The sequence below is a fragment of the Quercus robur genome, chromosome 3 (genome assembly GCF_932294415.1).
Source record: "Quercus robur chromosome 3, dhQueRobu3.1, whole genome shotgun sequence".
Classification (NCBI taxonomy): Eukaryota; Viridiplantae; Streptophyta; class Magnoliopsida; order Fagales; family Fagaceae; genus Quercus; species Quercus robur.
Genome location: NC_065536.1, coordinates 14,551,667 through 14,565,397, shown reverse-complemented (window position 1 = coordinate 14,565,397; position 13,731 = coordinate 14,551,667). Strand labels below are relative to the sequence as shown.

Sequence of the window (13,731 nt, the reverse complement as noted above, 5' to 3'; positions counted from 1 at the left end):
AGTGTCCACCAACCTAGATGAGCCACTCCACCGAACCAATTCACCCTTCACAGCGCAAGTCACCTTTTGCCCCTTCGAGCTAAGTTTCAGATGTTGTAGGTAGAGACCTACGATTGATCGAGGGATCCACTCAACTATCTAGAATCATTCAAGACCCTAATGCATCTACAAAGGGTCCTAAATGAAATCATGTGTAGAGCATTCCCCAATTCTCTCAAGGGAGCAACCTCCAATACTATCTCAACTTTCAAGGAATTAAGTGGACATTTCGTCATGCATTTCATTAGCGGATAGGGATATAAAAGATCCTCAGTGAGCCTGCTAAATATCAAACAACGGGACGATGAGAGCTTGAGGTCATTTGTAACTCAAATCAATAAAAAGGCCCTTTTGATTGACGAAGCTGACGACAAAGTCTTGGTCACAACTTTCACCAATGGACACTAGTCCAAGGAATTTCTTTTTTCCATCTACAAGAATGTCCCGAAGACAATGGCTGACAAGTTGTACCAAGCCACAAAGTACAAGAACGCTGAAGACACCATGATAGCACGAAGGGGCAGACCGAAGAAAAGGGAAAAGCATGATGACCCTCGTCTGAACAGAGGAAGAAAGTCAACCTTAACGAGACAAAAAGGATGAGAGAAGGTCAAGGCCTCCTCTTGGTAGGATTGCCAACTTCACACGATTAAACACTCCGCTTGACCAAGTTCTCATGCAGATAAGGGATGACCCAACACTAACATGGCTAGATAAGCTAAAAGGAGATCCAAACAAAAGGCCAAGGAACAAGTATTGTTGTTTCCATCGGGACCATGGACATTACGCCTTTGAGTGCAACAAATTGAAACAGTGGATTGAAGCCCTCATCAAGGAGGGAAAGCTACAATGGTTCATCGGGATAGAAAAAGCCAGAGAAAACCCACCTAGAGATCCAGAGCCCAACCAACAAGCAGAAGAGCGCCCAAGAGCCCCACTTGGAGAAATAAGGATAATTGCAAGAGGAAGCACGATGTCTAGTACCTTGACGAATGCAAGAAAAACTTACCTATGGATGGTACAGAGCATTCAAACCACCGATTATCTACCCAAGCCAACAACGGTTAGCGATCCACCTATCAGCTTCACTGAAGAAGACATTAGACGACTCCACCATCCTCATGATGATGCCCTGGTCATCAACTTGTCAACAGCTGACTTCAACGCCTGACGGGTCTTAGTGGACAATGGGAGCTCAACTGACATCCTCTACTATCCTGCCTTCCAACAAATAAGGATCAACAAGGAAAGGCTTCTATTGTCAGACACACCACTTATGAGGTTTGGTGGTACCAAAGTGTTCCCTGTCGGATCCATCGCCTTGCCAGTGACCATTGGCACCTATCCTCAGCAAATCACCAAGGAAATCACCTTCTTGGTCGTCGAATTTTCTTCAACAAACAATGCCATCATTGGGCGACCTACACTTAATGCTTGGAAAGTAGCCACCTCTACTTACCACTTGCCTAGTAAAATTCCTAACAGAGTATGGGATGGGGGAGGCACGCGGGAACCAGATGGCGACCACCCAGACCAGATTACCTGTATCTGAACACAGGCAGCCCTTTGATACGCATGGAGCTCACACTCTTCTTGAAGAATAACTTGGACGTTTTTGCTTGGAGGATAGCTACCCACTCTTGCGATTTGATCTCCTCGTGGACTTGATGACTAGGCACCAGATGTTGAGCTATATGGATGCTTCTGTTAGTTACAATTAGATCAAGTTAGACAAATCTAATCAAGAGAAGACTTCATTTTTCATAAGCCAAGGGCTTTTTTCTGTAAGGTTATGTCGTTTGGCTTGAAGAATGCAAGAGCGACGTATTAAAGACTTGTGAACAAGATATTTATCTAGTGGATCAAGCGGAACGTGGAAGTATATGTAGATGCCATGTTAGTGAAAAGTAAAAGGCAAGAACAACACCTGGATGACCTTTGGTAGACGTTTGAAACCCTTCGTCTCTACAATAGGAAGCTTAATCCCAGCAAGTGTGTGTTTGGGGTGTCATCGGGAAAATTTTCTTGACTTCATGATGTCTTAATAGGGCATCGAAGCTAACCTCAAAAAAATTCAAGCCATACTAAAGATGGTGCCTAAAAAGAGCATCAAGGAGGTGCAGAGTTTGAACAGAAGGGTTATAGGCCTCAAAAAGTTTGTCTCTTGAGTGATAAATAAGTGTTTGTCATTCTTCAAGGCATTAAAGATGTCCTTTGAATGGACCAACGAATGCCTAAAAGCATTCGAGGATTTAAAGGCATATCTTGCGTCCCTACTGCTACTCAGTCCGTCTAAGCCTGATGAAGAACTCTCCCTTTACTTGGTCGTATCCCCCATCGCCATCAGCTCAGCTTTCATCCGAGAAGAGGATTAAGTGCAATTTCCTGTGTTCTACACTAGCTGAGCACTTAAAGGGGTAGAAGAGAGGTATCCTCCTATGGAAAAGTTGGCTTTTGCTCTAATTACAGCTGCCCATAAGCTTATGCCATATTTCCAAGCACACACCATAGTAGTCCAAAAGGACAAACCTCTACGAAAGACAATGAACAATCCAGAGGCAGCAAGATAATTGGTATTGTAGGCGATAGAACTGAGTGAGTTCAACATATAGTACTGCCAAAGGATTGCAATTAAGGCCTAAGCATTGGCCAACTTCATTGCAGAGTTCACAGCAAAGGAGGACAAAGGCCAGGGGTAGCCCAATGGATGGTCCAAATGGACGATTCGTCTAATCAACATGCCAAAGGAATTATAGTGCTCCTACAATCTCTAGAAGGGGACCAAATAAAGTGTGCGGTCTGCTTCCAATTCCCAACAACCAATAATGAGGCCAAATATGAAGCTCTACTAACGGGCCATAACCTAGCCAAAGCAACAGAGGCAACATCAATAATTATTAGAAATGATTTCTAGGTCATCGTTAGGCATTTCAATGAAGACTATGAGGCCAAAGGTGAACAAATGAAGAAGTACCTATGCCTAGTCAAGAAGTGGATAGGTTTGGGCTTCAGGAGTGGAACTCATGTAGATCCCAAGGGAAGAAAATGAGCAGGTTGACTGTTTGGCCAAGGCAACATCCGCAGAACATATGACCATCAGCGGTCAGGTAGTATCCTTCATCCAATATTCACTTGCCATTGAGGAAAAAGATGTGTTGGTAATTCGACGGGGTTTGACTAGACGACTCCTATCATCTCCTACCTCAAAAAAAGGAACACATCTTGAAGACCACAACGCTTCCCAAAGGTTGAAGGTGCAAGTGTCATGTTTCGTGTTGATAGGAGATATTCTTTACAAAAGAGGTTTCTCCAGCCCATATTTGAGATGCTTAGTTCCCGACAAAGTTGACTATGTCATAAGAGAAGTTCACAAAGGAGTATGTGGGAACCACTCAGGGGCATGCTCACTAGTTCACATGCTCGTACAAGTAGGATACTACTAGCCCATCATGCAAAAGGATGCCCAATCTTATGTAAAAGCGTGTGACAAGTGCCCACGCTTCAGCAACATTGTACGCAACAATTGGAATAGCTCACTCCGGTAAACGCCCTATGGCCCTTCGCCCAATGAGGACTTGACATCATAAGACGCTTGCCTATGGCAATTTGGTAGCTTAAGTTCCTTGTCATGGGAATCGATTACTTCACCAAATGGGTTAAAGCAGAACCTTTGGCCACCATCATTGAGAAGAACGTCCGAAACTTCATATGGAAAAGCATTGTTTGTCGCTTTGAGATCCGTAAAGTCCTTGTCTTTGATAGTGGAAAGCAATTTGATAACGAAGCTGTTGAAACTAAAAAATACACATTAAAACAAATGTACATCACCTGGAAATAAGGGTTGACACATATAAAAATAATAAAAACCACATGAGTCCAACACCTAGTAAATCAAAGACTACCTATAAACTAGTCTGCCATTACCTATATGTAATGACTAAAATAAGAAAAATAAAGAGCTATAGGAAAGGTGGGTGCATTATTATCAAAAACTAGTTTGCCATTATCAAAAAAAAAAAAAAAAAAAAAAAAGAAGAAGAAGAGAGAAAAAGAAGGAGATAAAGGCTGAAAAGGTTGCCACGGCAGGAACAAAAACAATAAAAAAATATTTAAAAAAAATTGAAAAGCTGAAAGTGGGTGATGGCATGAACACGTGAAAGAAGTTAATGGTCCCAAAAAAATGCTACTGCAGTACCACACTTTCCTTGCAGTTTTGGCCCATGAATTGATCAGTTAAGAGAAAAAAAATAGGGAAAACGGTTTTTCAATTCTTCTATAAATTAAAGGGGCTTCAGCAAGCAAAAAAGTGAGAAAAAAAAAAAAAAAGGCGAAAAACACATTTTGGTCCCTACATTTTCAGCCGATTTCCATTTTAGTCCCTAAGTTTTTTTTTTACCGCTTTTAGTCCCTCTCCTGAAAAACGCTTCCATTTTAGTCCCTGCCGTTACAACAGAAACGGATATTGCAGACGTGGCAAACGGCAAAGTCAAAAAATAATAAACTAATGTCCACGTGGCCTAAATTAATAATAAAAAATATTTTTTAATGCCACATCAGCATCTAAATTAAAAAAAAAATTAAAAACTCTCATAAAAAAAAATCCTTAAATAAAAAAATTAATTTATTAATTCTGAATAAATAAAAAAAATTAAAAACTCTCATCAAAAAAAAAAAAATCAAAAACAAATTTAAAACTAAACCCAGCAAGAACAACAAAACCCAGAAAGAACTAAACCCAGCAAGAACAAACTAAACCCAGCAAAGAAAACCATGGTGGACACTTGAAGTCACCTCTGTAAATCTTATTATACATGGCCACAAGATTATTGTCCTGAAATGGCAAAAACCCAGCTAGAAGAACAAACAGGATAACTCCACAGGACCAAAGATCAGCTGTAGCACCATCGTAGCCTTTCTTTCCAATCACCTCCGGCGCCACATAAGCCGGTGTGCCACACGTTGTGTGTAGCAACCCATCTTGCTTCAAATGATCAGTGAAAGCGCTAAGACCAAAATCAGTGACTTTCAAATTACCTTCTTCGTCTAAGAGCAAGTTCTTAGGCTTGAGGTCTCGGTGGTAGACACCGCGGCTGTGACAGAAATCGATGGCGGAGATGAGTTGTTGGAAATAGACTCTCGCCACGTCTTCTTTAAGCCGACCCTTAGCGATTTTCGAGAACAGCTCGCCTCCACGGACGAGTTCCATGGCAAAGTAGATCTTGGATTTGCCCGCCAAAACTTCGTGGAGCTCGACTATGTTTGGATGCCGTACCATCTTCATCACCGAGATTTCTCTCTTGATGTGCTCCATCATACCCACTTGGATCACTTTCTCTTTGCTCACAACCTTCAAAGGATATTGCTGGGTTTATGTTCTTGCTGAGTTTATGTTCTTGCTGGGTTTTGTTGTTCTTGCTGGGTTTAGTTTTAAATTTGTTTTTTATTTTTTTTTTTTTGATGAGAGTTTGTTTTATTTAGTTAGAATTAATAAATTAATTTTTTTATTTAAGGATTTTTTTTTATGATAGTTTTTAATTTTTTTAATTTAGATGCTGATGTGGCATTAAAAAATATTTTTTATTATTAATTTAGGCCACGTGGACATTAGTTTATTATTTTTTGATTTTGCCGTTTGCCACGTCTGCAATATCCGTTTCTGATGTAACGGCAGGGACTAAAATGGAAACGTTTTTCAGGAGAGGGACTAAAAGCGGTAAAAAAAAAACTTAGGGACTAAAACGGAAATCGGCTGAAAATGTAAGGACCAAAACGTGTTTTTCGCCAAAAAAAAAAAAAAAAAAAAAACACAAATATAGATAGAGAGCAACAAGCAGAGGAGGAACACACAGCATTAATATTAGGTTGGGATTTTATCAGTCCCTTTCTTCTCTAAATCTCTCCTCTCGCTCTTCTTCAAATTTGAATTTTTTTTTTGGTAAAACAAATAAGGTTTGGTTTTATGAGGAGTTCCTAACTCCATGCATGAAGTTTTAAATACAAGTCCTTGACTCGTAAATCCTATTTGAACATTACCAAATAAAAATTCTCTCAAGTATTGGTGTAGTGTTTTCTCAACTAGAGCCCTTGACTCTACCAAATCAAATTCATCAATGGAGTTCTTGACTTTACTGATAAGGATAAAATTGCAATACTCACTGATGGAAGGGCCTGAAGCGACGTTCCAATCAGACCCGTCAGCCTCACTTTTGTCCATTGGCAAGTGACAACAGGGAATCAACTTTAGGGCGACAAGGTCAACTCGTTGACGTTGGAAACCTGACTGCTCAAGCCTGAAGGGGATGCACAAAGCTAACGGTTCCGACATAACCTTGCCTTGGCTTCCACGTATAGGTACATAAGGAAATATCTTGTGCATCACACTCAGTGTTAGACTTCTACAAGGAAAGGATTCCGCAAAATACGCTCACAAAGACTCCTATAAAGAAAAGACTTCTACAACAAGAAAAAAGGCCAACCCTTTACTACTATAAAAGCCCCAATACCCTCACTAGCCAAGGTACACATAATTTACCCTTTTCTAGTACTCTAGAGTTGCGAGAATAGTTCTAACTTGACCTTTGGAGGGTATTTGGCCGGTACCACACTGGTGCTCTCTGTTAGGTCTTCTTTGTTTGTTGTGTAGGTATAATTATGAGTGTGCAAATATTGTGTAGCTCACTAGTGATATTTACGGCATCATTAGTTGGCGCCGTCTGTGAAATGACTACGATTTGTAAGCCATACAAACGCTACTCGGACAAAGAGCTACATGGTACTTACACGCTCGATGGCAATCACTAACAACATTCAGAAAGACAAGCCACAACCTACTGTCCTGGAGAGACAGGTTCTAACCCTTATAGCGGCAATAGAGCGCCTCTCCAGACAAAACCAAACCTTAGAGGAACAACTATGATAGAAGAACGCAGGGATGAGAAACCAAGAGGAAGATCAAAAAGGTGCCAGTGCTGATCACAGGAACCAGGAGGGACCAGAGGGAAGCAATTCCCCGAATAGATAAGATGTGAGCTGGCCATTTGTCGCCGATACGGCCCCGCCTCACATCGTTAAGGAGATGCAGGTAATAAAGGAATAGATGAAGGTTATGATGAACGCCCTCAAGGGACGAGTGTCCAACGATCTTGATGATCTCGTTAACTAGACCGACTCACCGTTTACCGCCTCCATCAATTCCTTCCCCCTACAGCATAAGTTTCGCATGTCGCAAATAGACAGTTACGACGGAGTCAAGGACCCTCTGGATCACTTAGAGACCTTCAAGACCTTGATGCACCTTCAAGGAGTAGTAGACGAAATCATGTGTAGGGCCTTCCCTACCACGCTGAAGGGCTCAGCAAGGGTGTGGTTCAGCCGACTGTCGCCCAACTCCATCAGCACTTTCAAGGAGCTAAGCGCTCAGTTTACTGCACACTTCATCGGGGGACATAGGTGTAAGAAGTCCATGGCGTGCTTGATGAGCATTAAGCAGCGAGAGGACGAGACGCTAAGATCCTACATAACCCGCTTCAATAAGGAAGCAATCTCGATTGATGAAGCTGACGACAAAATACATGTAGCAGCCTTCATGAATGGATTGCAGAAGGGTAAGTTTTTGTTCTCCTTGTACAAGAACGACCTAAAGACCATGTCAGAAGTACTCTACAGGGCCACCAAGCACATGAATGCTGAAGACGCACTATTGGCTTGGGAGGAAAAGCCTAGGAAAAGGGAGAGACAGGAAGACACACGGCAAGACCAAGGATGGAAGAAGGCGAGGACAGGAGACTGAAGGGATGAGAGGCGCTCTAAGCCCCTAGGAGGAAGGTTCACAAGCTTCACTCCATTGACCGCCGCGATAGATCAAGTCCTAATGCAAATTAAGGATGAGGGGGCTGACATTCCCTGGAAAGCTGAAGGGAGACCCCAACAAGCGATCTAGAGACAAATATTGCCGCTTCCACCGTAACCATAGTCACGACACAGCCGATTGCAACGACTTAAAGTAGTAGATTGAGACCCTTATCAGACAAGGGAAATTGCAGAACTTCGTCAGCAAGGAGAGAGTAGATCCACCCCCTCAAGAGAAACACCCCCGATGGGATAATGAATGACCTAGACCCTCCATAAGGGACATAAGGATGATTGTAGAGGGAACGGCGGCTACTGGATCGTCCAAAAAGGCTCGTAAAACTTACCTTAGGATGGTCCAGAATGTTCAGTTGACAGGAGCCGTACCAAAGATAGCACGGAGAGAAGGCCCCATTATTGGGTTCTCGGAAGAAGATGTGCAACGTCTTCAGCACCCACATGACGATGCACTTGTTGTCAGCATACGAGTAGGAGACTACAACATGCACCGGGTGTTGGTCGACAATGGCAGCTCAATAGATATCCTATACTACCCGGCGTTCCAGCAGATAAGGATTGACAAGGAACGATTGATTCCGACGAACGCCCCACTCATTGGTTTTGGAGGAATAAGGGTGTTCCCCTAGGCGTGGTCACATTATCTGTAATGGTAGGCGATTACCCTCGACAGATCACAAAGGACGTAACATTCCTAGTGGTCAACTGCTCGTCCGCCTACAATGCTATCCTCAGACGACCCACCCTCACTTTGTGGAAGGTTGTAACCTCAACCTATCATCTAATGATTAAGTTCCCTACCGACTATGGAGTGGGAGAGTTACATGGAAATTAGGTGGCTGCACGCGAATACTTCGTGGCCATGATGGAAATGTATGACCATTTCCAAGCCATGAACATAGAAGAACACCGGATGGTGATAGAGCCTATAAAGAAGCTTAAAGAGATATTCCTTGACGACTCCAATCTTGACCGAACAACCAAAATTGGAACCCTCACTAATCCCGCGGTTCGCCAAGCACTCACAACTTTTCTCAGAAATAATTGGGACGTATTCGCCTGGAGCTATGAAGACATGCTAGGAATAGACCCTTCGGTTATGGTCCATACGCTGAACGTATCGCCCTCCTTTCTACCCATTCGGCAGAAGAAGCGGGTATTCGCCCCAGACCAAGATCAGGCCATAGTGGAAAAGGTTCGCAAGCTACAGAAGGCGAGCTTCATTAAGGAGATTTATTACCCCGATTGGCTGGCAAACGTAGTGATGGTTAAGAAAGCTAGCGGAAAGTGGAGGATGTGCGTGGATTTCATCGACCTAAACAAAGCATGCCCCAAAGACAGCTATCCTCTCTCGCGGGTCGACGTTCTAGTAGACTCTACGACTTAGCATCAACTGTTAAGCTTTATGGACGATTTCTCAGGTTACAACCAAATCCAAATGCACGAAGATGATCAAGAAAAAATTTTGTTCGTGACTAGCCAAGGCCTCTTCTGTTATAAAGTGATGCCATTCGGCCTAAAAAACGCGGGTGTGACGTATCAGAGGCTGATGAACAAGATGTTCGTGCAGCAAATTGGGAGAAATGTCCAAGTATACGTTGATGACGTGCTAGTAAAAAGCCGAAGGGAGGAAGATCACTTGGAAGACCTCAAGGAAACATTCAACACCCTTTGCTTTTACAGCATGAAGCTTAATCCAGGAAAGTGCGCCTTCGAAGTGATGGCAGGAAAATTCCTAGGATTCATGGTGTCTCAAAGGGGCATCGAGGTTAACCCGAACAAGATCCAGGCCATAATGGAGATGGTGCCCCCAAGAAATATGAAGGAAGTACAGAGCCTCAACTGCAAAATAGCAGCTCTAAATAGATTTGTGTCGAGGGCAACAGACAAGTGTTTACCCTTCTTTTGCACGTTGAAGAAATCTTTCGAATGGACTACCGAGTGTCAGCAAGCATTCGAGGAATTAAAAGCTTATCTATCTTCCCTGTCATTGTTAAGTCCCTCACAACCAGGTGAAGAGTTTTTTCTCTACCTGGCCGTCTCCCCTGCAGCCGTCAGCACAGCCAGAGAAGAGGAAAGAGTGCAAAAGCCCGTGTATTACACCAGCCGGGCACTTCACGGTGTCGAAGAAAGATACCTGCCCATGGAGAAGCTCGCCTTTGCATTGATTATGGTAGCCTGCAAGCTCAAATCGTACTTTCAAGCCCATACGGTGATTGTCCTGACCGAAAAGCCCTTGAGGCGGGCAATGAGTAACCCTGAAGTCGCTGGTCAATTGGTGCTATAGGCCATAGAGTTAAGCGAGTTTGACATCCAGTATTGCCCACGAACCACCATCAAAGGATAGATCGTCGCTGACTTCACTGCAGAATTTACCAGCAATGAGGACAAGGGGGCAGAAGAGTCTCCTCTGTGGAGCATACATACGAACAGATCATCCAACAAACAGGCCGGGGGGGCTGGCGTCGTACTACTGTCACCCGAAGGGGACACGGTTGAGTGTATGGTCCGTCTCGACTTCTCCACCACCAACAATGAAACGGAGTACGAAACACTAGTAGTAGGACTCAATCTTGCCAAAGCAGCAGGAGCCACAAGCGTAGTCATTTACTACGGCTCTCAGGTCGTTGCTAATCAAGTGAATGGGGACTGTGAGTGCAAGGGCGAAAGGATGAAGAGGTATTTGGATCAGGTAAGAAAAAGAGTAGATGACTTGAAGGCCAAAATCATCCAAATCCCCAGAGGAAAGAATAAGCAAACCGACCGCCTTGCCAAAACCGCTTCAGCAGAAAATATGATCGCCCTCGATAATGTACTCTCTTTTGTTCAGCTTTTCCCATTAATAGATTCTGATGATGTGCAGGAGATAGGTGCGAAAAGTAACTAGACCACACCGATAGCTTCGTATTTGAAGAATGGCGTCTTGCCAAACGGGAGGGAGGCCGCGAGAAAGTTGAAAGTCCAGGCAACACGGTTCATCTTGATAAAAGATGTCTTGTACAAAAGAGGCTTCTCCCATCCATATCTGAGGTGCTTGGGTGCTGAAGAGGTAGACTACGTCATGAGAGAGGTACACGAGGGAGTTTGCGAAAACCACTCGGGGACAAGATCATTAGTGCACAAGCTAGTGCGAGCAGGGTACTATTGGCCTACCACGCAGAAGGACGCCGAGGCTTATGTCAAAACCTGTGACAAGTGCCAAAGGTTCAGCAATATCATTAGACAACCAACTGAAGAGTTGACCCCGGTGACGGCCCCATAGCCGTTTGCTCAGTGGGGACTAGACATCATGGGACTATTCCCTACAGTAGTGCGACAGTTGAAATTCCTGGTCGTGGGCATTGACTACTTTACAAAGTGGGTTGAAGCTGAAGCCTTGGCCAACATTACGGAGAAGAACATAGGGAATTTCGTTTGGAGATGCATCGTATGTAGGTTTGGGATCCCTAGAGTCTTAATCTCAGATAATGGGAAGCAATTCGACAACGACTCCTTCCAGGACTTTTGCTCGTAGTTAGGGATAAGAAACCACTACTCCTCACCCGCCCACCCTCAAGCTAACAGACAGGTAGAAGTCACGAATCGATCCTTGCTCAAGATTATCCAGACTCAGTTCGAGGGGGCAAAGGTTATATGGCCTAAAGAGTTGCCATGCGTATTATGGGCATACAGGACAACGACGAGAATGCCCATAGGAGAGACACCATTCCGGCTAACATATGGGAGTGAAGCAGTCATCCCAGCCGAAGTTAGACTCATAAGCTACAAGGTACACAACCATGACGAGAGTAAGAACGATGAGGCCATACGACTACAGCTTGATCTAGTAGACGAAATCAGGGCGACGGCAGAACAAAGGCTTGCACAGTACCTGGACCGCATGGTTAAGCATTACAACTCCCAGGTCTGACACAAAGACTTCCAGTTTGGAGATCTCGTTCTGAGGAAAGTAATGGGCGCCGCTAGAGACCTTACCCAAGGGAAGCTCGGCCCCAATTGGGAAGGACTTTACCGAATCACGTCATGGCAGAGGAAAGGCACTTACCACCTGGAGACGTTAGACGGACGAAAGTTGCCGCATCCATGGAACACCGAGCACTTACGGAAGTATTACCAGTAGAGATGACGACATGTAGAACAACCCCCTCCTTTTTTATTTACAGTTCATCGTAGTTAAATTTAGTTATACTCCTCAGTTTTATCATTTACTTTAATTTTTGCTACAATACCATTTTTAAGCCCAAAGGGCAGGACTTTTTCTTTTTAAGAACTATTTTCTCCACAAATGCATGGCAATAAGAGGAGTTTATTAAAAAATGGTTGGAATTTCTATCTACAAGTTTTTAGCACACAACAAGTGGATGACTTTTAGTCCACAAAGTAGACGGTTTCATCCTAAAAAGAATTCATGAAGTCCATGAAATGGACAACTCTCTAAGTCCTTAAAGTGGACGACCTTAAGTCCACAAAAAGTAGACGACTCTAAGTCCTTAAGGTGGACGACCTTAAGTCCACAAAAAGTGGACGACACTAAGTCCATAAGGTGGACGGACTCATCCTAAAAGGATGAAGCATGGTTGAAAGTGGACGACTTTAAAGTTCATAAAAGTGGATGACCTCGAGTCCAAAAAGTCTAAAAAGGATGAAAAAATTCATAAAGTCCAAAGAATGGACAAGTTTTTAAGTAGACAACCTTAATTCCATAAAAAGTGGACGACTCTAAGTCCATCCCAAGAGGATAAAGCATTATTAAAATCCCTCGAGTGAGTGAGAACCAAGACTAACTATGGACAAATCCATAGAAGTGGACGACCTCATTGTCCAAATCTACGTGACCTAAGCTTATCCCAAAGGGATGAAAAATATAGTCCATAAAATGGACGAGAGGTTATAAAGCTGCCGGTCTCGTCAAACGGACGAGATGATAAAAACGACGAGTTCGTCAAGTCCTAAACATGGACAAGACTACAAAGCCGACGAATTCATCAAGTAAACAAAGTTATAAAGTTGACGAAATTACAAAGAATGGCGAGTTCGTCATAAGAGCAGATGAGATCATAAAATAAATCAAAGTCCATAGACGAGCTCAAAATTATAGAGAATATAAGTTGATTGCCCATAAGACAGACGAGCCTATAAACTGACGAGCTCATCATACCCTTAAAAAGGACATCAACCATTAATCCATGAAATGGACGAGTTTGCAAAAATAGTAGGGATTATAGACTGATGAATCCATTTTGAGCATTCAACACATAACACATCAACAGATAAAAGCAACGGGTACAAAGTACCACAAATAAAAGTAAATCATTTACAAATACAAGCCCAAAAACAAAGGGGCATTTAAACATTGTCTGCACATTAGGTAAAGTATGCTAATTACAAAAATAGGGACAAGACTAAGCAGCAGGAGCATCTTTAGAGGTCTCGTCACCTTTATCCTTAGCAGAAGGATTTTCCATGACCAGGACTTCAATAGGCAGGTTGGAAGTAAGGACGGGAGGATTGGCAGCAGGTTGAGCTAAGACGATGCCGTCATCTTTGGATGGAAGGTCCGACATAATGGAATCATCGCCATCACCTTCGACGGGATCACCAGCAGGGGTCGTCGGCATGAGAGCATCCATAGTAATCCCTGATAGGTCCAAGTCTAGGAAAGTAGATTCCGTTTGTTTGAGGTAGTCATCAAATCCAGTGCCGTAGTAATCAGCACAGGAGTCAATAAAGGACTACGATGCTTTGAACTCTTGAACGACATCGGCCCCAGCCTTTTCCACTCGCTAGCGCGAGGCCGTCAGCTCTTCCTGCAATGTCTCCTTCTGA

At 43.4% G+C, this 13,731-nt stretch overlaps 2 protein-coding genes across 2 annotated transcripts in view; both read right to left on the bottom strand.

Moving 5' to 3' along the window:
• LOC126717210 (uncharacterized) overlaps nt 1-13,731 on the bottom strand; it is a 116,700-nt gene that overhangs the window by 95,046 nt on the left and 7,923 nt on the right. The gene's annotated exons all lie outside the window — the stretch shown is intronic.
• Nucleotides 4,754-7,076, bottom strand: LOC126716471 (CBL-interacting serine/threonine-protein kinase 6-like). Its single transcript, XM_050417295.1, has 3 exons — nt 6,937-7,076; nt 6,134-6,434; nt 4,754-5,401 (listed from the first exon to the last, which is right to left on the bottom strand). The coding sequence occupies exons 1-3, from the start codon at nt 7,074-7,076 to the stop codon at nt 4,769-4,771; spliced, it is 1,074 nt and encodes a 357-aa protein (XP_050273252.1). The 3' UTR covers nt 4,754-4,768.

Bases quoted from the DNA above. Each gene is read 5' to 3' on its own strand.
- LOC126716471 (XM_050417295.1), bottom strand. From the start codon at position 7,076: ATGGCCAGCTCACATCTTATCTATTCGGGGAATTGCTTCCCTCTGGTC. The intron at 6,435-6,936 runs GTTTGGTTTTGT...CTTTCCTTGTAG, and splicing joins ATCATAGTTGTTCCTCTAAG to AAGTCTAACACTGAGTGTGA. The intron at 5,402-6,133 runs GTAGAGTCAAGG...ACATAAACCCAG, and splicing joins CCATTGATGAATTTGATTTG to CAATATCCTTTGAAGGTTGT.